A 24,590-nucleotide genomic window follows, 5' to 3' on the forward strand; every position below is an offset into this window, starting at 1 on the left:
TTACTCTTTGCTCAAAATATCCCACGGTCTCTTCCCCACCTCTTAAATCTGTAATAACTTCAGACAGATCTCTGGATACAACATTAATTGGGGGAAATCAGCACTACTACCTCTAAATACACAGGCCAAATTGGTGGCTACCACATCTGACATCAAAGTGGTTCAGAACTTCAAATATTTGGGGGTCACTATCAGCCCCTCAGTTACTCACACGGTGTCATGTAATTACAAAGAAGTGCTTGCAGAGGTTAAGACCGACCTTCAAAGGTGTAACAACTCACCCCTCTCATTCCTTTCTCGCATCTCAGTTATCAAAATGTATTCTCCCATGCATCAATTTTTTTCAGCTCTGTGCTTCCTCTGCCGCCACCTAGTGGCTATTGGAAAGAACTTCAATCGGCTATTTCAATAAGGGTGTACACACACTTAATGATATTTTTGGAGTAGGGGGCCTTACCTCATTCCAAGACATTCAGAAGCTTTTTAATTTACCTGGAACTTATTTTATTTTCTACCTGCAGCTGCACACAGCAATGCACACTTATGGCGTACCCTGATAGTCCATTGGGCTCCCATCCATTTCATGCAGTACTGAACAAAGCCAATGGCATCGTCTCACCTTCTATGTCAGTTTGCTGAAAGCCTCTGTTAAATATTTATCCATTTATAGTGCATGGAAGAGGGACATACCACTTACTGATGGCAATCCTAATTGGCCTTTAATCTGGCAAAATACTCTTTTATCCTCCAGAAATCCAAACCCCCAACTTATTCACTTTAAGTTCATTCTACATAAAATTCAAGTCCTATACCATCTCCTAACTGTAGTTTATGCCCTAATAACACTATGAGCACTTTTCTTTATATGGTCCGGGAGTGCCCAGGGGTTGCAGATTTCTGGAGGAAAGTTTGTAACATTTTATGCGGTATATTGGCCAAACCCATTCCGTTCTCACCAAATCTTCTCCTGCTTAATGACACCTCTAACCTAGAGCTCTCCATTAAACATGGGGCCCATGCGCACGTAAGGGCCCTCCACGATTGCAGTGGGGGAAAAAGGTGCATTTCCATCCTATCAGATGGCAAAAAAAAGTGATTACTGATAAGCAAACTATAATTTTCATTTCATTTATTATACAGGAAAGTTTAAAAGGAACATTAAGTTACAGTTTAATGGGCCTGACTCAGTTTAAAAAACTGGTTTCCAGCAGGTTCCTGTTCTGCATGAAACATAAACCACAGTCATGACACATCAAGACAAACACATTTACAGGACATTAGCATGGGCTAGGCAGATACAGACAAACAGAAACAAACAGTACAGATAATGCACTTTATAGATTATATATATATATATATGAAAAGTCCGTATTACTCCGGGATTTCTCCTGAATGAAGGCTGTCAACGTTGTGTACCCGCATGCTTGTGCTCGTGCATGAACTGTACCATGCCAAAGCACACCAGCTATATAGCTTACCCATGCTATGAAAACATCCAGTCGCTAGACTCCTCTCTGCTCTGACTGCAGCTGGGACTGCTGCGAGAGGCTACAGTGAGACTGACCGCCTTTGAGTGCCAGAAAAATTTGCTAAAAAATATAAATTTTCATTTGAAAAAACAGGAATAAGTGTGTTTGTAAGGGATATTTTTAAGCCTGTTTGCCTGGGACATGATTTTTCCCAATTCTCAAGAATGGGTCTTACACTGTTTTGACTTCAAAGTTTTCCATCTGTGTGATGTGTAAAGATAGACCATGACGGAGTTTTTTCATTGGGTTCTGGAAATTTGTAAGTTAGAGCTTGTAATGTATTTGTCAGTTGCATACTACATGATGTCACCTTGTTCGGTATGCCAGAACATAATACCAATCTTAGTTCTTTAGCACAATGCACATATTATTTAAGAATCTCCAACTTTCTGAACTAATTTGTTAAAACTAAAAATCAATTCATCCATTCTTCTCCTCTGTTTTGTGACAGTTGACTGCTTTGTCTAGTCTTCTCCTTCTCTCTAGTGTGTGTGTGTGTGTGTGTGTGTGTGTGTGTGTGTGTGTGTGTGTGTGTGTGTGTGTGTGTGTGTGTGTGTGTGTGTGTGTGTGTGTGTGTGTGTGTGTGTGTGTGTGTTGAGCTAAGAACTTAAGATTCATATTAGATATTCCATTTATGGACCAAGATGACATCTTGTATGCATCTGACCTACCCATTACAAACTGTTGCTTCAAATTTATGGAATTATCTTTTGGTATTAGAAAGGCAAAAAACGCTGAATTTTACTCAGGAAAAATACTGTATGTACATGTGAAATAAAATCACAGAATGTTATATTACAGCCAGTGAAAAGTACAAAAAACTGTGTGAACAATGAAAGAGTAAAATTACATTTAAAAAAAAAATGTTTATAATGATTATTGACACTTTCACTTAAAACAAGTTTCAAGGAAATATAAAATATATATTCTTGGGAAACTCTATGTTAAAATGTGGGTATTTATTTCCAAATTTGGTCATAAGAAAATGAAAACCTGACGAGTTATGATTAAAAAAAATGACTTACTGCTATTCATTTTATTAACGTAACCATTCAGCTCATGTTTTCAAGTTCAGGTTTTTTTGTTTAGAGCAAATTTCAGTCCAGTCCAGTGAAGGATGGGCGATTGGTGAAGCATAGAATACACAATCACACCCAGATCCGATTCTTTTTATCACCAATAAATAAATTCATATCTCAAAGTCATATAAGAAATCTAAAACAATTAAAGATAATTAAAAAAAATTCATATAATCACAGTAAATCATATAGAGTCAAGAGTTTGTTTTGTAAAACTGCTCATACTGTGTTTTGGTAGTACGGAAGAGGACACTTTGGTAACACCTGGAGTATTCTCGAGCTAAACGCTGCAAGCAGATGTCCCATGCTTCGCCTTGTGAAGAAAAGAAACAAGAAGACTCTTGTTCCCATTATTAAGAAACATGTCAAGCGTCAAAGTCTAGTTGAGTGATGAGTGGAGAGCGTATGCCAGTCTTTCCCATGAGGGCTACAGGCATGTCAGGATCAACCACAGTCAGAATTATGTAGATCCATAAACAGGACTACACACTCAACACATTGAGAGAGCATGGCAGACATACAAGAGGGAAATTTAGCGTATGAGGGGGAATCGTTCTGAGAAGACCTTAAAAGAACAGCTCTGCTTCATAGAGTGGACCTACTGGTTAGCAAGAAAACATAAACATGGTGTACTTGGAAGACTTCTAAAGGACGTAAGAAATGCTTACCACAGATAAGACAAGAATAACTTGTACCACTAATCATCTCATCCCAATTACTGTAGAAAATTATTTTTGGATCCAATTTCAACTTTGCCATTTACTACACAATGATCTTTTATTATGTTAAAGATTGCAAAGAAAGTAAAAGTTTGTCCTAAATCTAATGAGATATAAAACTGTAAAAGATGTCATTACAAAGACTACATAGCCAACAGTCATATTAGTTTCAACATTGTTTCACAATAACTCATAACTGAAACCTTGTAGAGTCGATCATGTGTATTAGCAGCTCACAGAACTTAAAAACTCTCTTTTCACATAACTGCAGTTATCAATATGGCCAGATTTATTGTGATTTTCACCTTTTTTTAAGCACATTTTCTGTACAAAGTTGGAGTATGCAGTTGTGCAAACTTGTCTCTGTTTGCTCTGTTGATAGCTTATAGAGTTTGTCCTGTTCTTAACTGTTTTCACTTTAATTGGATAGTCTTGACAAATGTCTTCAAATGCTTAGCTACTAATGCCAACTTATAGTCTGTTGATAGTCATCTATATATATGTTGACAATCAGCAGATAGTCAAATTAGTAGCTTACCTATTGACAGTCAATTAATCTAACAGAGAGTTGACAAGTCAGTCAATTGATGAGTGAGTAACCTTGTGAATGAGGAGGTCATACTATCTGGATCATATGTTGACATCATACTGTTGACTTTCAAGTGACAGATTGATTCAGAGTAGTTGATTGTCAATCAACATGTTTTTAAAAAAGACAGTCAGAAAACACTTTTTGGAAAATCTTGTAGCACCTTGAAATGCACCTTATAGTCTACTATTAGTGAGCTCAATGTTTGTTACTCGTCTGTTTTAAAAGTCTTGTTGAATATCAACTGACACACTGTTGACACGCAACTGAATATCTACTGATAGCTTGTTGAGCGTCAACAGATGAACTGTCAAAATATAATGTTACCCTTGCTTTTTGTAGGATTCCAGCAGTTTAGAGTCTCTTTTTTTATTGTACGTCTCATACAGCCAAAACATTTTTAATGGGTAAGAAGGGGGAACTGCAGGCAAAGTGCAGAATGTGGTTTGGCATTGTCTTGCTGAAAAAAGCAAGGCCTTCCCTAAAAAAAAGTGATCAATGGAGCCTTAAAAAATGTGCTGGCTATACATGCCACATGTACAAATCAACCCCAATACCATCACATATGTTGGCTTTGCAATATGAACTGATAATAAGTAGTACAGTTGCTCTCCTCTTTTCCAGGAGGATGCAAAGTCCATGATGCTCAAATTCAACTTTTGACATGTTGGACTAGAGCAGGGATGTCAAAGTTCTATTGGGTCGGGGGCTGGATTTGTTCAAATGAGACCTGTTGTTCAAATGTATTATTGTATAGAAAACTTTAACATTAACATTAAGCAGAGGGGTTAACTGTCATTGCAAACTGCATGTTGGCACAGGGAAACATATAAATTTACCACATCACAGAAGAAAATATAAATAATTATGTTTTGTTTGAGGTTATTATATTATATTAAGATATTGCTGTTCAAGGTTATAGAAACTTTGACACAGGTTATTCTACCTGCCCTTGGATCAGTGCATGAGAGAGAGAGAGAGAGAGAGAGAGAGACTTGTGTGTGTCAGGCCACAGCACAGTTTGCTAAGGTTCATTACAGATAAAACCTGCTCACATGAATAAGTTGTCACAAACAAACAGAGTGTCTTTGATGCATCTTCAGGTATTTTAGTAGTCGGCATTATAAAATGATAACATGTTTCCAAACCAAAAGACTTGAATTGATCCTTCAGCTTTGCGCAGCAGTCTGATCTGCTCTGTGTGGAGTGCACGTTTTTCAACTAAGTAAACTCAGTTAAACGACTTTTGATACGAGTCTGGCAGTCTGTTCTTCTACGTGTCCGCAATATCGTAATCTAACTCTGTCACTGACTTTTTATGCTCCATGAATCTGTGCCATCTCCGTGCGTAATTCAAGGAATCAGCCAGATTCCTGCAGAACCTGATCGGTTAAACCAGCAGACCTCTGTATGATTGGACAGCCTGTGCGTGATATCGTTTTAGGATAAGAATGAAATGTTCAGTAATAGTTATAGTTTTACAGTCTGATGAAAGCTGGTGATAAAGGTGCAACAGCAGGCTACTGCATTGAGAAGTGATGTCGCGCTGAAACTTTTAGGTGATCAACACAACATGTTCACCTCTGGGTGACCTAAAAATGAACCATCTGTAAATAAAATCAGTTAATATTCATTTTAATTTACTGTTTTTACAATAACCATCTGGCTCAACGCCGGTGTCCACAACCTACACTTAGTCTGGATGTGTGGAGACGGTCTTGGCCGTTACGCATGGCGGAGAGGATTGTTTTTTATTTGCACGAGCTGCTCTTTGTGGCTCACTCCATAGGAAGCTTTGTTATTATCAGCCAAAACTTTTGTTTTACATCAGTGAAGACAGGAGAAACTGGAAAGAAGTGTGCACAGAACTGAAGGCCGTCATGATGCGTGCGCAGTGCAGCGGTTAAGTCCCGTAGCTTTTATAAAATTCTGGCAACTTGTGAGCAAATAAAACTAAAGAAATGTCGCTCCTTCGATCTCTCTTGAAATTGCATTCTGTGTCACCTCTCTCAGGTGTTCAGCCTGTTTTCTGATGTGATGTACTACCAGCGTAATGCAGGAGCAGCTCGTGATACTCCCTGCTGAGAAGAGAGTTCAAAGTGCCACGTTTAATTAATATTCGTATCATATCAACCTTTACGTTGCTCATTTTACATTTTTAATACAATTCGGGGAAAATACGTATTACAAATATTTAATTTATAAAAAATCTCAAAATATTTTTCAATACATTTCCTTCTTCCCAAAACATCTCGCGAGCCAGATGAAACCTGCTGTCGGGCCGGACACGGCCCGCGGACCGTATGTCTGACATCCCTGGAATAGAGGATAGTTTTCCTCTTCACCTCAGTGAATCTTATGAGTTCAGGCTCAAGGAAGTTGGAGGCGTTTCTGTATTGGGTTTATGTGTGGTTTCCTCTCTGCCAGGTAGAATTTCAGCTATAATTTGTTGATGCAGTGACAAACTGTGATCATTGACAATGGTGTAAGTGTTATAGAGCCTATGCAGTACTGTTCACTCATCATGTCATGTCTGTTTTTAATGCGTTGCCATCCGAGCCTTGTATCTTGTGTACACACATTTTCTATAGAATCTTTGAATATAACATTAAAAGATTCATACTCTAGTTGATCAAATTCTGCAATTTTGCATTGAGAAACATTATTCTTAAATTGGTGGTGAGTGGTGAACCCCTCCCCATCTTCAGACTGACTCAGCCTCTATGGGATGCTCATTTATATCCAAATGTTCCCGTTGCCGGTTAACCTTATTAACTGCAGGATGTTCCATCGGGTGTCTTCTTGAGCATTCTTTGGTTTCATGATCAAATTGTTAAATAGGAGAGCAAACTTATAGGTGATTCATAATCCAACCTGTCAGATATTTATTCTTTACAGCAACAGCATGGGGCGAGCTCACCCTTTAAATGGGGAGTTTTAGTTTCCCTGCTCTGGCTGTCAATTTTTTGCTCCTTGTTTGTAAAACAAATTTACCCTTTTCGGTACTAACCTAAAAAACCTTGAGCTTTCATGTGGCTGCAGGAGCTGGGGATTGAACCCCCAACCTTCCAGTTGAGAAACCACAGACTCTCCCACTGACCACTGCAACCCCTTTTTAAGAACTATATTTAATAAGTCATCATCACTAAAAGACACAAATTGGTAGATGATGTGAGCACTTGTTGCAGCAGAAAAAAATAATAATAATAAAGATTGTCATCTATCTATCTGGTCACACTTCACTCTTTATCCATTTATATTTTGTATTTTGGCATCCATTCCCCACTCTTTTCTCCACTATAGGCTAACTGTACTGTAAAATTCATCAGTCCAAGTCATAATAGCTTTCCCAACTGCGTGGTTAGATCAGTTTTATACCATCATTTTATTAAATGTACTCAACAAGAGTCATTTTGAAGAGTTTGTTGCTAAATATGGTATTAAATTCCACATGAGCGCAACGCTCATACGGGTTTGTACAATGTATTTAAAGTACTGGTAAGTGTGTTTTCAGCGTAAATAATGTTGGTAAAAAACTGTATAAACAATTCCATGAAAGCTTCAAATTAATTAAAGGTATGGCATAGAGGCACACGTTTTAGTTGCATTCAACAATCCTCTTTGTCCTTATTACAGATTCAGTCTTCCAACTGGCACAGGAGAGCAGAGCCTTTGGATATCCAATAATCACTGGGTCGCTTGGAGGGAAGCATAACTGTCACAACATAATTAGTTGAGTGACCTGAAATGAGACATAAATGAATGGTGTTGGAGTAGACTAAAACTTAACAGTGACAGGGCTTTATTGTCAAATTATTGTTATGGAAATGAAAACCTAAGAGCAATGGACTGTCAAGGTAAACTAACATAAACTTATAACATAATGTTCTTGGTCTAAAAACTCTGCCTTAACCTTCAGAATAAAAAAAATCACAGTTCATGCCTTTATATACAAAAATATGAAGGGTATTTGTCAGTGGATCTCATAGTACCTGTGGTTGACAGAGTCCCTGCCCTGGCTGAGGTTTTGTACAGAGGAGCGTGATAGAGGTCAGGTTCCGGCACATAGTTTTGCTGTGGCTCAAAGTGCATCACTGGCAGCATTGTGTTCATCACTTTTGGTAATGCATCCTCAATCACCATGTTGTCATCATCCCAGCGACAAGAATCCATGAACATTCCATGCACTAGCACGCCATTCTCAGGCTCTGGTAACTGTGGTTTCAAAATGAGATTAAGGAATGATAAATGAGAGATACATGTTAACATATATCAATCTCCTTTTTCAAATTCTGTCTCCTGAGTTAATATATGTAGCAATATGGATAGTATACTTTCAAATTTGTCATTGTTCTGACGGCCACTGTCCTGCAAGCATTAGCTACAAAAAAACAACTTTTTCATTGCCTAAGTAGAATCTGTTTATTGCAATTTTCATTAGAATCCAATGAAAGTTTACATCATATCTCAAGTGACTTGGTTGATGTCCAGTGCAAAAGTGTTTGTAAGTTGTTGCATATATGGGGACTTCTCCTTATTTCATGAGGACCAAATGTGTAAAAGAAATTAAGATTATTATATTTTCTAAGTGTGCTTTATACATTGTGTTTGCATTGTTGTTCTTGGGGTCCTGCATGTAGCTGCATAACACCTATCATTATTTACACATATTTGTTTATGTTGTTTGGTCTTCTGATCCTCCTGGGGCCTGTACTACAGAGCAAGATTAACATACCCAGGATATCTTTGGGTTATCTGGCTTCACTAGCCCTAACGTAAGAGACTGTGATAAACAGTCATACGAAACCGGTTAGCAATCTGATAACTTCCCCTCGAGTTTCCAAGAGTGCGTTCACATAAAAGGGGCGGGGTAAGCTTCATATAACCTATCACAAGCATAACTGCGTCCCCCGTCAGCAGATCGCCATATCTAACAAACTCTGAACAAACTATTACCAACATAAAAACATTTAAAACAAACAGGCTCCCAGAGACTAAAGTTACACAGCTGCAGTAACAAATGCAGGAAAGACAACTAGCAGATAAAAGAAACATCAGCGAGTTTTAATGTCCAAACTACGGCTTAATAATAATAATAATTTATACATTATTAATCCTGCGAGGGGAAATTCGGTTTTACACACTGTCTAATGAAAATGCTACACAAACATAGGCCGAAATACACACAAATGCACAAACAGGATCCTATGGACATGCATTAATGGAGAGGTCTCAGAATGAGAGCCACACTTGCCCACAGCGAACGCTCCAGAGCAGTTTTGGTGTCCGGTGCCTTGCTCAAGGGAACCTTGGCAGTGCTCAGGAAGTGAGCACAATTTCCAGACTTAAACCGGCAACCCTCCGATTCCCAACCCTAATCCCTACAGACTGAGCTGCTGCCGCCCCATTTATTATAATTCTTTCCCATCGTTAGTTCACCTTAGAACTGAAGATAATAACTCCTGTTTTTTTCTCTTAACTGGATGTGTTGCTCTTTCATGTGGTGATTGTAACAGTTTGAGAAGTTATATTTCTGCTGCAGCACTGACGATAACAAAGAGAGCGGTATGGAGAGACTAAACATTAAATATGAAAATATAATTCAAAGCCTAAGAAGCTGTTCATAATTTAACATCTTAAAAACACAACTCAAAGGCTCCGGTGTTTTTTTTTAGTCTCTGCTGAATGATTACAGATGATATCAGTTAAAAATAATCATTAACTTTACATACTATAATGTTATTATAGGCTACGGGACACATGAAGGGCCTCTCTCCCTCCTCCCCCCTCTCGATCAGCTGCGGGAGCTACAAGATCAAAAGATCTGATTGGTCAGTGAGTGGAGATATCCACAGGTTGATCCCATATCTCGGACATAACCTGCTCCGGAACAGGTTAGGTGTGCAGCATAAGCTACCGTGGCAATATACCCAGGTAACAAGTGAACGATCTTCGTAGGATTGAAAACCCAGGGTTAACACTGAAGTTACCTCACTATCCCCAAATCCCGCTTCGTAGTACAGGCCCCCTGTTGTCTCTAAACTGTGAGCAGACACTTCACCTTCCAATTACTCTGCTCCCACTCCTCACTAGAAAGACAGTTTACACTTACTGCTTCCGATGTCATCAAAATGAATCCAGGCCCCATGATATGGTGTCAACCATATTATTTTGGCGTAGGAGTGGACAGGTCAAAATGCAAAGCAACATCAGCAAGCCTTTAGAGGCTGATACTAGAAGGGCATTGATTCCAGCCACCATGTCTCTGAAGACATTCCAGGTTTTTTCATTCCTCATAAGTAGTGAAACTTATACAGGTTTTGTGGGATAATTGGGTACAGAAATTACCCTTGCTTTACAATCCAGTCTCCCATGTGACTGTGGAATAATGTCTGGTTGTGTTTCGTGGGCACTGTCCATTTAAAAAAATACATACCAATCAAACAGGCAAAAAAAAATAATTAATTATGTTCCATATTTTTTATTATAATAATTTTCTGGAGGTTTAAATTGCTGGGGTCAAATTGATTAAATTAGGTTAACAATTTCAGTATATATATAGGGCTGGCTGTGGCTCAGTTGGTAGAGTCATTGTCTCTTAACAGGAAGGTCGAGGGTTCCATCCCCAGCTCCTGCAGCAACATGTCCGATGTGTCCTTGGGCAAGACAGCTAACTCTGAATTGCTCCCATTGCTTTGTCAGCAGTGTATGAATGCGACTGAATGGGATTAGTTACTTCTGATGGTCTCACTACATAGCATAAGCTCAAGTCCGTCCATTTACCATTTACCATATTGTAGCGTAAAAGTGTATCCTATCTACATACAGTATTGGGAAACACCATTACAACTATTGCTCCTACAGTAGAGGCATAGCACATGTTAAAATGTATGATTGGGTTCAGTTGGCGCTGATGATCAGCCTTGGCCATCAGATTTGGAATGTGTATAAGGATGGGTGAATGTGACATTTATTGTTAATGCACGGAAGAGTACTAGAAAGGTGATATTTAAATGTTGTAAATTTACCACTTATCATTAGCACATGACTTTCATTTTCAATGTAAAAAAATAGGCAGGTTTTGTGCAGTCATTTCTTGTCTTAAAGCAGTGACTAAATTTACCAGAATCCTAAAACATCTTATATCACTCACACAATTCCTTGTCAGTACCTTCTCATCCATTTCCAGTTTATCGTTGTACGGCAGAGTGCTTAGAGCCTCACAAACTGCTACCTGATCTCTGTACACTGAAACCATGTTGAAGCGGAAGTTGAGCTCATCAATGGGGAAATTATAGTGCCTGGCATGATTCTGAAGCACCCCTACAGGCCAGGAGACACAAGTTAATATTAAAAACATAGGTCATAATCAACATTTTAAACAAAATTGTGAAATTCAGAATTTTTTTTCATGCGTGAAAGAAAAGTAGTCTACATGCCAAAGTCGACTAAAAGCCTAGCCAGGGTCAGGGGTTGCAAATTAGCCATGGCTAGAAACCTGTATGCATGGTATCTACTTTGTTTTTTTATATATGAAGCAATGTTCATTGCATTAGTCTCTGTTAAACAAACTAATAGAAAAAATATATAAAGCTGCCTTGAAATAGGCCTTACTGTTTTGGTGTGTGAAAACAATGTTATTTTTGTGCTGCAGGGATTTACCAGTAAGAAAGCCCTGAGGAAAGAAGAATCCTGAGATCCAGAAAGATTTTGGGTTACCACGTGTGATCCAAGTCTAGCAAAGAGAGAGAGTAAAGAGAAAGAGATTTAATTAAAGAATTTGTATGAAAAAATATGTCATATGTTCAGTTTTACAAGATTTGGTGCAATAAAGACATAGTGTTACCTTATGTGACTTGAAAGGGACTCTATAGCTTTGTAATCATGGGGCCAAATATTCTAAATTAATAAGTCAAATGTCCAAGAATAATTAAATACTCCATCAAAACTCCTTAATCAGAATTGAGGAGTTTTGAAATGTATATTGAAAGGGCTATAACAAACCTTTACTAATGATTTCCACCTAGATACTGTCTGGCTCTGCATGTCTTGACGTTTGTGGAAACAAACGTTGAATTAGGCAGGTGCTTAATCAGGAGCAATACAAAAATAAGGATACCCATCACCTTATGAACTAATGCAGCTCTCCCCGCTCTGTCCTGTTTGTCGGCATCTACCGGTATGTGTGTGGGGGTGTTTGTGTGTGTGTACATTACATACTGAAAAAGGGAACTAATATATGCAACTATGAAGAATTAAGTGCACTCCAGTAGATACATATGGCTGTAATTGTGTGTTGGCAATTATTTTCATCGGTCATCCAAACCTGGATAAATACAGTCCTGAGGGCTAGGTCTCTAACCCAGGAGGCCAGGGGTTTGAGAGAAGGATAGGCAGAGTTTGCCCAGTGGGTGGGAACCTGGTTGTTAAGGAAGCTTGTGTATATGCGGTCCATCTCCTCTGACATCACAACCAGACCTGCTATTGCCTTTTGCAAGGTGACTAGAGACATCTGGGCACACACAGAAAAATCATGCATCATAATAAGGTTGCAAAAGGGGCAATGAAGATTTCAAAAAATGTTGCGTCAATTGGATATATTGACGCAACTTAATATAAAGGAGTTTGGTCATTTGTTTTTTGTGCGTTTATTTACTTCCTCAGGTAATTTCCCTGTTGTAAAAAGTTGGATTTATCTTGCAATGTTTGCAAATTAAATTAGACTCAAGAAATTAATTTCGAAACTATTCCTTAGTTACGCGACTTCAATGAAATATATATGAAAAATGAGTGTTAGAGGGTCATGGTTATGTATGTCACCCTGAGCAGTCTCAGCAGGTTGTTGAATCGGTCTGCCTCCTGGGTCAGAACAATTGTCAGGGAGTTAAGGCAGCCCTTTTCATCTTGGACAAACAGAGTTTCAAGGGCCTCATCCATGTCCAGGCACTCTGCAAACAGAAAAGACAGGAATGCAGGTATGGAAACAGGTAGACAAACATGGACAGATAAAACATAGCACAAGACAATACATTTTACAAAATAGTTCCTACATATTTTAATTTTAGAATTCCATTCAAATTCAACATCTTATGTGGGCTCTTCCAATTATGAAGAATAATCCTGGCTGCTACCAAACATAATAATAATAATAATTTAATAATAATTTATACTTTATTAATCCCGCAAATTTGTTTTTACACTCTGTTTAATGAACATGAACACAAACATAGGCCGAAATACCCACACGTGCACAAACAGGATCCTATGGACATGCATTAATGGAGAGGTCTCAGAGTGAGGGGGCTGCCCATAGCAAGCGCTCCTGAGCAGTTTTGGGGTTTGGTGCCTTGCTCAAGGGCACATCTGCAGTGCTCAGGAAATGGACTGGCACCTCTCCAGCTATCAGGCCAATTTCCGGATTTGAGCCAGCGACCCTCCAGTTTCCAACCCCAGTCCCTACAGACTGAGCTACTGCCGCCCCAAATCCTGTTATTATAAGTGCCGACTCAGCTTTCATAATACCTGCCGGCATCAGAGATCTGCCCCCTAACAAACAAAGTTGCGGAGGCATAGGTAGAGTTTTTTCAAGCCAGACTTCAAGACTATTCAGCACCACCTTCGAAAAAGGAAGCACCATATAGCATGGAGAAATGTGCCCACTTCTCTATTACAGTTCCAAAATGTATTTTCTTTAGTTAGGCCCATTTTAAACAATTTCAGAAATATAAAACAATATCTGTGTATAATTTTAACATCCTACATTTAAAATCATTTCCTGCCACAAGTCTTCCCTAATATAAGTATTAAGGTCCTTTGTCCATATTAATCTTAAGATTCCACAAATTCTGCTTTGGGTATTTTCTTATAAAACAATGAAGCAGGGTGTTGGATGCTAGGGGAATTCAAAAATTCTGATGCTTATTTTGTTCTTCCTCTTCCCTTTTCAGTCCAAAGACAGATCCTATGCTACCCCTCAACTGTGAGTACTTCCAGAAATCCCCCATGTCAGTTAAATTATGTTGCTCTTTAAGGTAATCAAAAGACCTAAATGAGCAGTCTCTAAATACATCGTTGATAGAAAAAAGTATTCAGTCCACACACCAGAAGTAGCTCCAATAAATGAAATTTAATGGACTCTCACGTGTAACATTTCGGGCTTGAACAAGTCAATGGACACACCTCCACATACAACCCTGAGGCCACCTGACAGGTCATGTGATACAAAACCAGGAGCAAAATAGAAATTAGGCTATGCAAAAATTTAGTGATAGAAGTCCACAGGACCTATGCATAGATATTACAAAATACAAAAGTGAAAACAAAAATTATTTTACATTGGTATATGTCTCCAGCAGAATAAACCTGCAGTCACAGGAGGATTACCATAATAAATCACGAACTATAAACATCAGGAGATATCAACATAATGAAACGTAAGCACAAAAACAATAGAGGTGCTAATTTTTTTAAATGAAACAGAAAAGCACAGCAATGTGCCATACAGGTCTGTAAACTTGAGAGGCCCAAAACGTTACACGTGAGAGTCCATTAAATTACATTTATTGGAGCTACTTCTGGTGAGTGGACTCAGTACTGTTTTCTATCTTCTATGCTTGGCACGGTTAAACTGGTTTCCGGTCCTGGAATGCAGAAGTAAATAACAGCCCATCTGGAGGCAATTAACATAATTAAAATAAAACAAGTCTACAATCTCTCATATTCTGTCATTTATACACAATGCCCTGGGTTGAAATATGATTGGCATGCTATTAAAATTGTAGTATACTTTTCAGACATTCAGGTTTAACTTTCAGCTGTGAATAATATGTAGTAATAGAGCAAGCCAAGGACCCTGTAACTGCAGCTTCTTGTCCAGCTGTGGCACATTCACTGTACAGTCTAAAAAGCAGGAAAATCTGAGTTGGTAAAACATATAAATACACAGTATATGAACATGTCATATTTGTTATTGGTTCATGCCCATAATGTGGCAAGATATTCAGACACTGCCACCGACGAGTTCAAACAGCTGCGCTACGGCATTTTGATCTCTGACCTGGCACTTTGCATTGTGGGATACAGTACGCGAAGTAGTCTGGTCTGATGCATACTGTACATTTTCCCCGAATCAGTATGACATCCTGGTATTTTTGGCATACTGCGGATCTCGCAGTTGTTCGCATAGTATAGTATGCGGTTTTGAAAACAGCCAATGATTGAAGAGAGTGGCAGCTAACTACGGCATAGTGCGCGGCGCACAACGAGTATGTGTGAATTGGGGGTGAGTTGTAATATTAAGTTCCCTCCTTACCCACATCTTTATAATATAAAACCCATAAGGTGAGATGTTTCAATTTACATTTGTCCAAATTGATTAAATGCATCCTATTGGGGAGTATTTATGTATAGCTATGTACATACCAGGTAGCTTAGCTAGGATGGATTCCGCAAGCTCGCAGACAATGTCATCATCACTTTTTGCTCCATGACAGGCTGATGAGCGAGGACTGACATCCAGTATGGTGTTAATTAGAGTCACAGTTTCCTGGCGCTGGCAAACAGATAAAACACAAGCGACAAGTGAGCCTTTTTTGGTATTTCACAGTTGCAGTCTGATTCTTTTCATGAGTGCCCATAAGATGAATGAGCAACTCCAGATTTATCATGAAGATGCCCATTAATGATAGAATTAACTTATTAAAATGAGGAAAAAAAAAAAATTTGCTGATTATGAAAAGTCTAATTATTTATTTTAAAAAATCCACAATATATAAACCAGTCATATACTGAGGGGTGATATTAACATAAAGTGACTAAGTTTAAGGAGATGGGCAACCATGTGCTACCAAAGCTGCTTTAGCGCTCTTTTTGCATTGATTCTGCAAGTCTCTGGAATATCTTGGATGGATGAAAACCATTGTTCCACAACATATTCCATCATTTAGTGTTTTGATGATGATGGAGGGTTGCACTGCTAATTGAAAACCATCTCCAGTGATCACTCACAACAACTATGTATTGATTAATGTGACCATTTCCCTTAAGAACAATAGTGGACCCAAACTACGCTAGCAAAGCACAGATTTAATGATTTCAGGTTTTCACTTTATTTTTTTATTGTGGTAATTCACAGACTTACAGATAGATAGGCATAATTTGTGAAATTATATTTTTGGTTCTTACCTGGAAGACCAAGTTGGCATTTTCATGCATGCCAAAAACTTCAGGGTCATCTATGATAGGAAGACTTTCAATATATTTCTTGTATGCTTCAAGTTGATCTGTCTCTAGGTTGTAGTAGAAACCTTAAACACACAAGTGGATAAACCCTTATTCCTCAAAAACATGAACATACAGACAACCAGACTTCTGCATGCACAACTTTGCATAGTGTGGATGCACCCTAAGATTAATAAAATACCTGAGGGGGAGAAGGTATAGCCAGGCATAAGGGTTTGAGGTGAGAAGAAGCCTTTAAGGATTGTCCTGAGGCAGCGTTGGTCCCAAGCATCTGTCACTCTGCCTCCATATGTAATCTCAGCTGGAAGAGACACAAAAAACACTTAAGGTTAAGTAAAAATTGTCAGGGGAAAGCAAGTTTGAGTTCAGGACAGATTGGAAAACAGCTCTGATTTCAAGTGAAGCACTTCATTTTCAGCACTCAAGGTTACTTTAAAGGCATACTTCACCTGTTGAAACATGAATCTGTATTGACATTAGGTCATATATGGAGTAGAAATGTGAAATAAATTTTGAAGTTGGTGCCTTCTTGGCAAGTTTGAGCCCTATTCACAAGAGATTAGTATTACTGGAGGCCTCTGGTAATTTGTAATAATTGTGGGGAAGGTCTATGCTTTTAATCGAGTGAATCAACCATGTCTGTAATTTGTAGTAGTGGTAAGTAAAAATTCTATGGCAATGCAATTACCATATTTCAGCAAAACCAGAGGTACTCTGTGTTACGTTTTCTCCCCCTCTCTCACTCCTGTGTGCCCCCTAGGTGTTGCTTCTCAGCCTCAGAGTGCACAGCCACAACTGTGGCCATTAATCAATCAGGGGCTGAGCTATAAAGAGCAGGAGAGGAGGCAGCCAGTTTCCAGTGGGTCATTCGCCTGTTTGTGTCTTGACGTCGCGCAAACTTCAGTGAAGTCCTTCTGTGGAAGGAGTGTGTTTGTGAATGAGGCCCAGTTGTTTTTGACTGATGCCTTACTGCTCTCATTGGGCCTCATTCACAAACAGTGCGTACACACAAATCTTTTCTTAAACCGTTCGTACTAACGTTTGCCACACAAATCTGAGATTCATCAATATATTTTATATGTATTCTTACTCTGCGAAAAAAAATAGAACTTCCTCAGACCATGCGTACGCACAAATGATTGACCAGCTTTCTCAAAATACAAAATACAATCAGTAAAAATATATAAACATATATATTTCATAGACAAGAATTAAAACCGTGAATTTACTATTGCATTGACTAAATGTATTAAATAACCATTAAATGTATGCCTTTTTATCCTTATTATTCTTCTTTAATCTAAAATCTTTAATCTTAAATTTAAGAATTTATTATATGACTTTGTACACATTGAAATGTAACAGTTTTGACTTTCACTTAATCGTTGACCACTCCCACTAATATTGGCCATGACATATTGCATCTGTTACCAAAACCAGCTGATTAATTGGAGCCTATTTAAGGACATGCAGGGAACATACAGTAAATGATTGTGATTTACATCCTCGGAAGTGTAAAGATTCAGCCTTGTGCCTTCAGAAGAGAGCGCATCAGACAGTCAAAACATGAGTGACGAAGGGCTTATCAGCTGATTCCGACTGCCAATGCATGTACCGAATTGCTGCAACTATGTAATTCCATGGAACGGCATTTAAGCCTCCAGACACACTGCTCTTTTTTGCCCTTTGGGGCCATTTCTTGCAACTTCTAATCGTCTCGACCTCACTGCTCTCGTCCTGATACAACCATCGGATGTCCTTATTGAGAGATGGAGGCGTGGTAGTATTCTGATTGCAGGTTGCGGGCACCTGCCTGTCAATTCAGAATGATTCTGATTCACTAACATACGCAAGGTGGTGAGAACAAAATTGGCTTGTATGCTTGTGTCATGAATCTGATGGTGATTTTGCAATATGCACTTATTTTATGCAAGGAGTAAGAACATTTCTACGCATATATTAGTGAATGAGGCCCATTGTATTTTGTTTGTTTGTTTTGTCTCTTTTTTTAAATTAGATTGGCTTCTATTTTGTTTGTCTTGTTTTTTGTTGAAAATTTTCTTTGGATTGTTAATAAAAACTTTTAAACTTTACTTATATTTAGGCCTCCTTCTTTTCCCTGGGTTTTGTTTTATTGTTACTCTTCATTCCCTACCTATCTCAGGGAAGGTAACAATTTGGGGGCTCGTCCGGGATCCAAAATGAGATTGGGAATTTTTGTATAGGCTGAGTTGTTTTTTTTATAGTGTAAGTAGTTGTTTTGGATTCTTTCTGTCTAGTCTTTAGTGTAAAAGCTTCCTCGGTCTAGTTAGGGGAGTGTCCAGTTTGGTTGTTTCATGCCATCTTTTCGGGCACTCCTTTTTTATTTTGCCTTTCTTATTTCCGGGACCAACTCTGGGTGGGGACTGTGTTCCCTGGCAGGAATAGGCATTTTGAAATTTCGGCCATTGATGCAGCCTTTAAATGTGCCTCTTGCCCGGCAAGTCAGTTCTGAGGAAGTTGTGTGCGTTCACAGACTAGTTGTGTTCTGAAAATTAGAGTTTGGCATCCTGCATCAAATTTACCTGGTTCATTAGTGAAGTGAGTGCAATGAGTCGGTTAATTTTTTTAAGCTTTTTAGCTGTGGCTTATGGGGATAAGGCATTGTTCATTCTTGGTGTGTGTGTGAAAAAGTTTGCTACAGTCAAAGTTAAAAGTCTTTAGTTTGTTAATAAAAACTTTTGACAGCACTTTGGGTGCAAATTCACATCTCCTTACACAGTATGGGGACCCATTTGCTGAAAGCGCAAACTAAAATCAGTCAGTAGAAACCGATGTCCAAGAGTAATTGACACAATGACATGGTGTGTGGCAAGCATTTAGTAAGGAACAATTCATAGCATGTGTACATTAAGGCATTGTTGCCTGCAAAACAGGACGTTCACTACAGGGAGGATGTCATGCAGCACATTAATGGTTTCAATGTCAGAAAACTTGAGTAAATTTCATTTTTTGATTATCCAGTGTGTATACACCGACACTGACTTTGTGCAGGTCATTCCAAAATTACCAGAGTTCCTCGAGTAATACTTATCCCATGCAAATAGGTCTTTACTCTGCTTACATCAGTTCTGCTTGGTGTATTGAGGAGAAGCCTTTTCTATTGTATATGATTGTCCTATATGATTTTCCTCCTGGTTATGTTAGAGACATGATTTAATGATTTTTAGGTTTTTGTTGAGGAATGGTCAGTAAATTGGTTAAGATTATCAACTGTTTTTGACCTTGTGGTCATGTATTCTATACCCAGCTATGAAGTCCTGCATTTACAAGGATAAGAATTTAGATAAACCTTCATGCAAGCATAAACACTTATCTTTGTGTGTAGACTTCCCTACCTGTTATGAAGATGAGAGCATCCCAAGGGATGGTGCCGTCTTTGCAGTAGAGGTTGAGGTTTAGCAAAGCACACTCCCTGTCACTGTCAGTAAACTCATAGCCGATGTTCCAGCCCAGAGGACCAAACTTTTTCCGCTCCTTGGACACACGCAAGTCAAATATACGTACATAAAATATGCATAGAATAACAGTCACATGGCCCTGCAAGCAAGGCAAACACAAAAAAAGCAAGAAGAAAGCCAGAGGGCAAGCATGTTTAGGCATCAAAGCAGTAATGACTAGTCTTATTTGAAGTTTTAAACCACAATATTTAACCTGGATGATTGCATGAAAAAAGCAAATTCCAAAGACAATCTTCCTCCACTGGCTTCCCAGGATGTGGTCTTCAAAGAAACTGCTGGAGATCTCAGTGAAGGCACGTCTCATATTGGCACGCAGGCCTTTAGGGGGCTCATTAGTCACCTGTCGGCAGCAACAACACAGAGGCACACATGGCATGATGACTGATAGTGAGACAATATAATGAGTTTGGCTCTGGCTACTAAAATCATTGGATAGCCCTGTAGCCATGGTCCTACTTTACATTAAGGCAGTCAGTTAACATCAGTTTTAAAAGTGATTTATCTCAGCTCTATTAGTGGTCTTATTGTCATTTGAAATATTTATCAGAGCAAAATAAATAGGCGGCAGTCGACCAACTCTACCACTGTAGATCAGTAATTGAGTTGGACGACTCTCCATCGGATTGTGGGGTGGTTCAATCCCCCCACCTCCTGCAACCACATGCCCAATGTGTCCTTAGGCAAGACATTTAACCCCTAGTTGCTCTGGCTGCTTCGTTGGCAGCATATGAATGTGTATGAATGGCATTAGTTGCTTGTGATGGTCAGTCTCTGCCCTCAGTGTGTGATAGGTCGTTAATAAGTAGGTGTGAGTAGCCCTTTGAGTAGTCAGAACAGAAGACAAGGAAAGCTCTACTGTAAATAAGCTCAAGTCCATTTACCATTTACTATAGTCATTACCCGCAGCACTACAGCAATTCTCTCACATGGAAACTTGTGAATTCTTCCTTAAGATATGTTGTACTGCTAACCTTAGAAGCTGGATAATGAATTTAAGGTCTATAGACATAAACTCCTCAAAAAAAGTTTGGAAACAGGCTTGACAGCGGCTCTCAGGGACCACCGAGTCCTATCTGAAAGGCCCTTTAAGATCCACTTGAGCTCAGGCATTATGACTGTTGTTAGGTTGACTGAAAGTAAGATAGAGACAGCATTTCCAGCATGGCGGCCGTGTAGACGGACTCCAAAAGCCTCCTTCAGTAGCCAATGGTTGACGTCACTCAGGCTTCGTCCATGTCTATTTATGATCTCACCACAGATAAAACAGATGGAACAGATTTACATGGAAAAACTTACTGGATGCAAGTCATATCACATGCATCCTGAGTGCCAAGTAAGTTAGATTTTTGTACACAGCGTTCAGCAACTCTCAGTACCTCAGGTTGTGAGTGGCTATTCAATGTCTCCAGAGTAAGCTATGCTCACATTCTCCTTCATAAGTTGCAAATTGATTCTTTCAGTTCACCATTGACAAAAAATATCAGCACATTCAATGAGTGCATTCACTCAGGGCATTTTAGGCTTTGAAAAGCTATATCAGACTTGCAATTACCGGTAGTCTTACTCATATACTTTGTTATATATGTGTCTATGTGCACATGTCCTTACCTTTACAGAGTTTTGGAGCACTGTGACTGGAAATACTTTCGTAGGCATGGAACTAAGAAACAAACGAAAATCCCCATGGATTGATGTGTCTACAGAAGAACAAAAAGGAACATTACTCAAAGCCTCCACAAAAGCAAAAAGTGCAAGAAAACGTTGATTCAAAGGGGACATATTATGAAAAATCAACTTTTACAGTGTTTTTGAACGTATATTTGGGTAACCTGAGTCTCTACCGACCCACAAAATGTGAAATAAACCCATCCAGTACATTGTTTGCGGTCTGAATAAGTCTTACAACATAGAAAAAAGTGCTTCATTTCAAATGTGCTCTCCTTGTGACATCACAAGTGGGACTCTGGTTAAAAAAAAAAAAAAAAAAAAAAAAAACTCCCCTCCCCTGGTATCTCCACAGGAGACTGTTTTAAAAGGGGAAAAGGGGTATAATATGTCCTCTTAAAGGAGTTTTCCCAGATAAGAATTAATGGGTAAAAAACAATCAACAACAAAATGTAAATTTTGTCATTTGTGTCCTTTGAAGATGAATCAAGTCAAGTCGTGTGCACATTGGAGTATTTTAGGTGGGGCAGCTGTGGCTCAGTTGGAAGAGTTGTCGTCTCTCAATCAGAAGGTCGAGGATTTTTCAGGTAGTCTATCTATGTTAGCTGAGAATATTATGACATCTGGCAGCTGTGGTTCAACGGTGGAGTAAGCCTTGCATGCTACCAAATGCCTCAAGAGCTAATAGGCTTATAATTGCATGGAAATGGCTTTTACTCCTCTCCTTCTCTTTATGGCACATCACATTGGTAATTATGGTCCCCCTCAGAAATGACTTATGCAATCATGAAGCCGAGCTAAAATCAGTATTCAAAGGAAAAAAATCACCTAAAGATTCGAGAGTGACAGCAGGGCATGACGAAAACAGAAGGGAGAAAAGCTTCAGCCACAGTGACAGACTGCTGGAGGAGCTGGAATATGCTGCAGCTAAATTTCCCCTGATTACCAATTATTAACAAGTTAAAGACTAGATCCTGGTAAAGATAAAAGTTATTCACAAAGCATCTTAGCCCTTAAGAGAGCTCCTAAAGTAAAGATCTAAGGATTCTAAGAGTTTCTCACAGAGAAGAAAGAAGGAGAGAAAGGTGATCATAACAATTCCAGTTCTATCACAGCTTCATATTAATATCAGATTAAGTAGACTCTTACAGTTACCAGCATGGTGAATAAACAGGAGCACATAGTTATAAGAAAAATACAAAATATTTTATATAATTAGAGCTCAATTAAATAAAAGTTGTAATTTAATCTTGCATCAGAATGGTTCAAGAGTAAATTGGTGACTGTTATTTTTCAAATCAAAAATAATGTCCTGGGCCAGCGGTTACAATGGTTGGGCCAGTGATCTTTGAAAACTAGTGGCCCAGAGGGCCACTGGCAAATTTAACTTAATGTCAGCCCCTTAATGTACAGCTGCTTGCTGTTGTTGCTATTCTGAACTCCTATAAAATAATGGGAATATCGAGTGGAACCTTTCAAAACACAAGGTGTAGTCCTTGAGTTTGTGTTTATGCCCGTGCTTGGATAAATTGAGAAGATTTAAGTTGCTTGTTGCAAAAACTAAATTGATTTAGAGGGGAAAACACATTTGATATAAATACAAACTTAATATTAAAACATACCCTAAGATAAGAGAAAAAAAAAGATTGTCGATTCCCCCGCAAACTCAACCGCCCAGGTATCTTGTCATTCTGTGGGAAACACTGTTACTATCATAGTATATTACTAGTAAGATACACAGTGGATGTGTGTCTGATCACGCATGCTCTGTTATCTAAGGTAGGGTGGGCTGCTACATGTTAGCCAACCAATAATTGTCACATGACCAATGAAGCGTATTGTAATTGGCTGGATGTTGGTTTGACTTGATCTAGAATCGATCGCTATTCCTTGGATTCCTGGATGTTTAATCTGAATGCATTCAGGCTCGAATGCCTATCTGGTCATGGGTAGCCAGGATTTTGCTTTGTGAATTTTTTTAAATAACATTTTGGGATCTGAATTTGACCAATTGAATTTGACAGATTGAATTTGACAGATTGTTTAAGAGGTGAATTCAGATCAAAAAACATTAAAATACATAGTTTTCAAAGTAAAATATTTCAATGCTATGAATTCAGTTGTGTTTAGTAGTGGCTGTAAAATTTCAAAAAGTGATGTCTCTGATATGCTTCCATTCCCAAGGCCTACTCTAGACTATTATTTGTAGATTTCAGCTCTGTACTGAACACCTTGCAGCCAGGTATACTATTCAATACATTAACCAGCACTGGAGCACTCCAGTGATGTGTTTGCTCACCTGCTCTGTTCACCTATTAAATATACAATTTTCAGATGACCACCAATCTGGGGCTAATACAAAGGAATGCAGATGTTCCAATGTATAAGCCCTCAAACATCATATCCTCCTGAACACACACATACACACGCAGGCACGCGCACACATACAGACAGATTGACAGGCACACACGCACTCCAAACGCATGCCAAACGCACAAATGTAAAGTTCCTTCCTGCTTTAAGCAATCACAGTTGTTTAAAGTAGGCACTGAGTATTTTTGGAGGTTGATATTCTTATTCCTGGGAAAAACAGTAGAACAAAATGTACTTCTAAATGTGTCGGCAGCCCAATATCAAAAGGGGTCTAAGGAGTCAAAAGGCTCTGCCCTTATCAATCAATTGAGAACTGCACTGTTTCTTTGCTGTTGTAGTGAGATAATACCAAGCTCAGTGAAGGTCTTGATGAGCTCCTCCATGGCTAACATCCAGGAGACAGCCAGATGACAGTTCTGCAGAAAGACCCAGTTACCACTATTCAGGGCTTCAAGGACCAACTTCTCTGCTATTGGCCCCTGGCCTTGACCCAATGAGATGGAATCCACCCTGAGAGACAAGGATAGATTAAAATACCGGAATGATCATGTGTTAACAACTCTTAGAAAGCTTATCTGTCATGTTGGTCTTTGTTTTACCTGTCAAGATAACCTCTATCTTTAGCGAAGCGCTGGAAGGCACCCATTGGATCAGAGCCTGTGCTAAGAATGAAAACCAGTGGTGTGGAGGGGGACATATCGTTGTACAGACTCGCCAGGTCAACTGGAGGGTTTTCCACAAACTGCTTCCCCAAGCTGACAATCACAAACTCTGTTGCTGCAAACACCACCTGGACAAAAAGAGGGGTTGGGGTGATGTAAAAGCTTTCAACTCAAACTTTGTCAGCACTGTGGACACTGGTGCTTGTATTTTCACACACAGCTTCTCTGGGTAAT

At 38.9% G+C, this 24,590-nt stretch overlaps 1 protein-coding gene across 1 annotated transcript in view; it reads right to left on the reverse strand.

Annotated features, from left to right (window-relative positions):
- Nucleotides 1-2,168: 2,168 nt before the first annotated feature.
- dnah6 (dynein, axonemal, heavy chain 6) overlaps nucleotides 2,169-24,590 on the reverse strand; it is a 77,523-nt gene continuing 55,101 nt past the window's right edge. Inside the window, exons 70-83 of the mRNA XM_065954021.1 lie at nucleotides 24,294-24,484; nucleotides 24,044-24,204; nucleotides 21,265-21,353; nucleotides 19,850-19,996; nucleotides 19,534-19,672; nucleotides 16,338-16,457; nucleotides 16,100-16,221; nucleotides 15,338-15,467; nucleotides 12,737-12,864; nucleotides 12,243-12,428; nucleotides 11,579-11,651; nucleotides 11,088-11,239; nucleotides 7,909-8,131; nucleotides 2,169-7,658 (exon numbers count right to left, since the gene is read on the reverse strand). Coding sequence (XP_065810093.1) covers nucleotides 7,555-7,658; nucleotides 7,909-8,131; nucleotides 11,088-11,239; nucleotides 11,579-11,651; nucleotides 12,243-12,428; nucleotides 12,737-12,864; nucleotides 15,338-15,467; nucleotides 16,100-16,221; nucleotides 16,338-16,457; nucleotides 19,534-19,672; nucleotides 19,850-19,996; nucleotides 21,265-21,353; nucleotides 24,044-24,204; nucleotides 24,294-24,484 — 1,965 coding nt within the window. The 3' untranslated portion in view covers nucleotides 2,169-7,554. The remainder of the gene's footprint in view (nucleotides 7,659-7,908; nucleotides 8,132-11,087; nucleotides 11,240-11,578; nucleotides 11,652-12,242; nucleotides 12,429-12,736; nucleotides 12,865-15,337; nucleotides 15,468-16,099; nucleotides 16,222-16,337; nucleotides 16,458-19,533; nucleotides 19,673-19,849; nucleotides 19,997-21,264; nucleotides 21,354-24,043; nucleotides 24,205-24,293; nucleotides 24,485-24,590) is intronic.

This window comes from Labrus bergylta, chromosome 1, assembly GCF_963930695.1.
Source record: "Labrus bergylta chromosome 1, fLabBer1.1, whole genome shotgun sequence".
Lineage (NCBI taxonomy): Eukaryota > Metazoa > Chordata > Actinopteri > Labriformes > Labridae > Labrus > Labrus bergylta.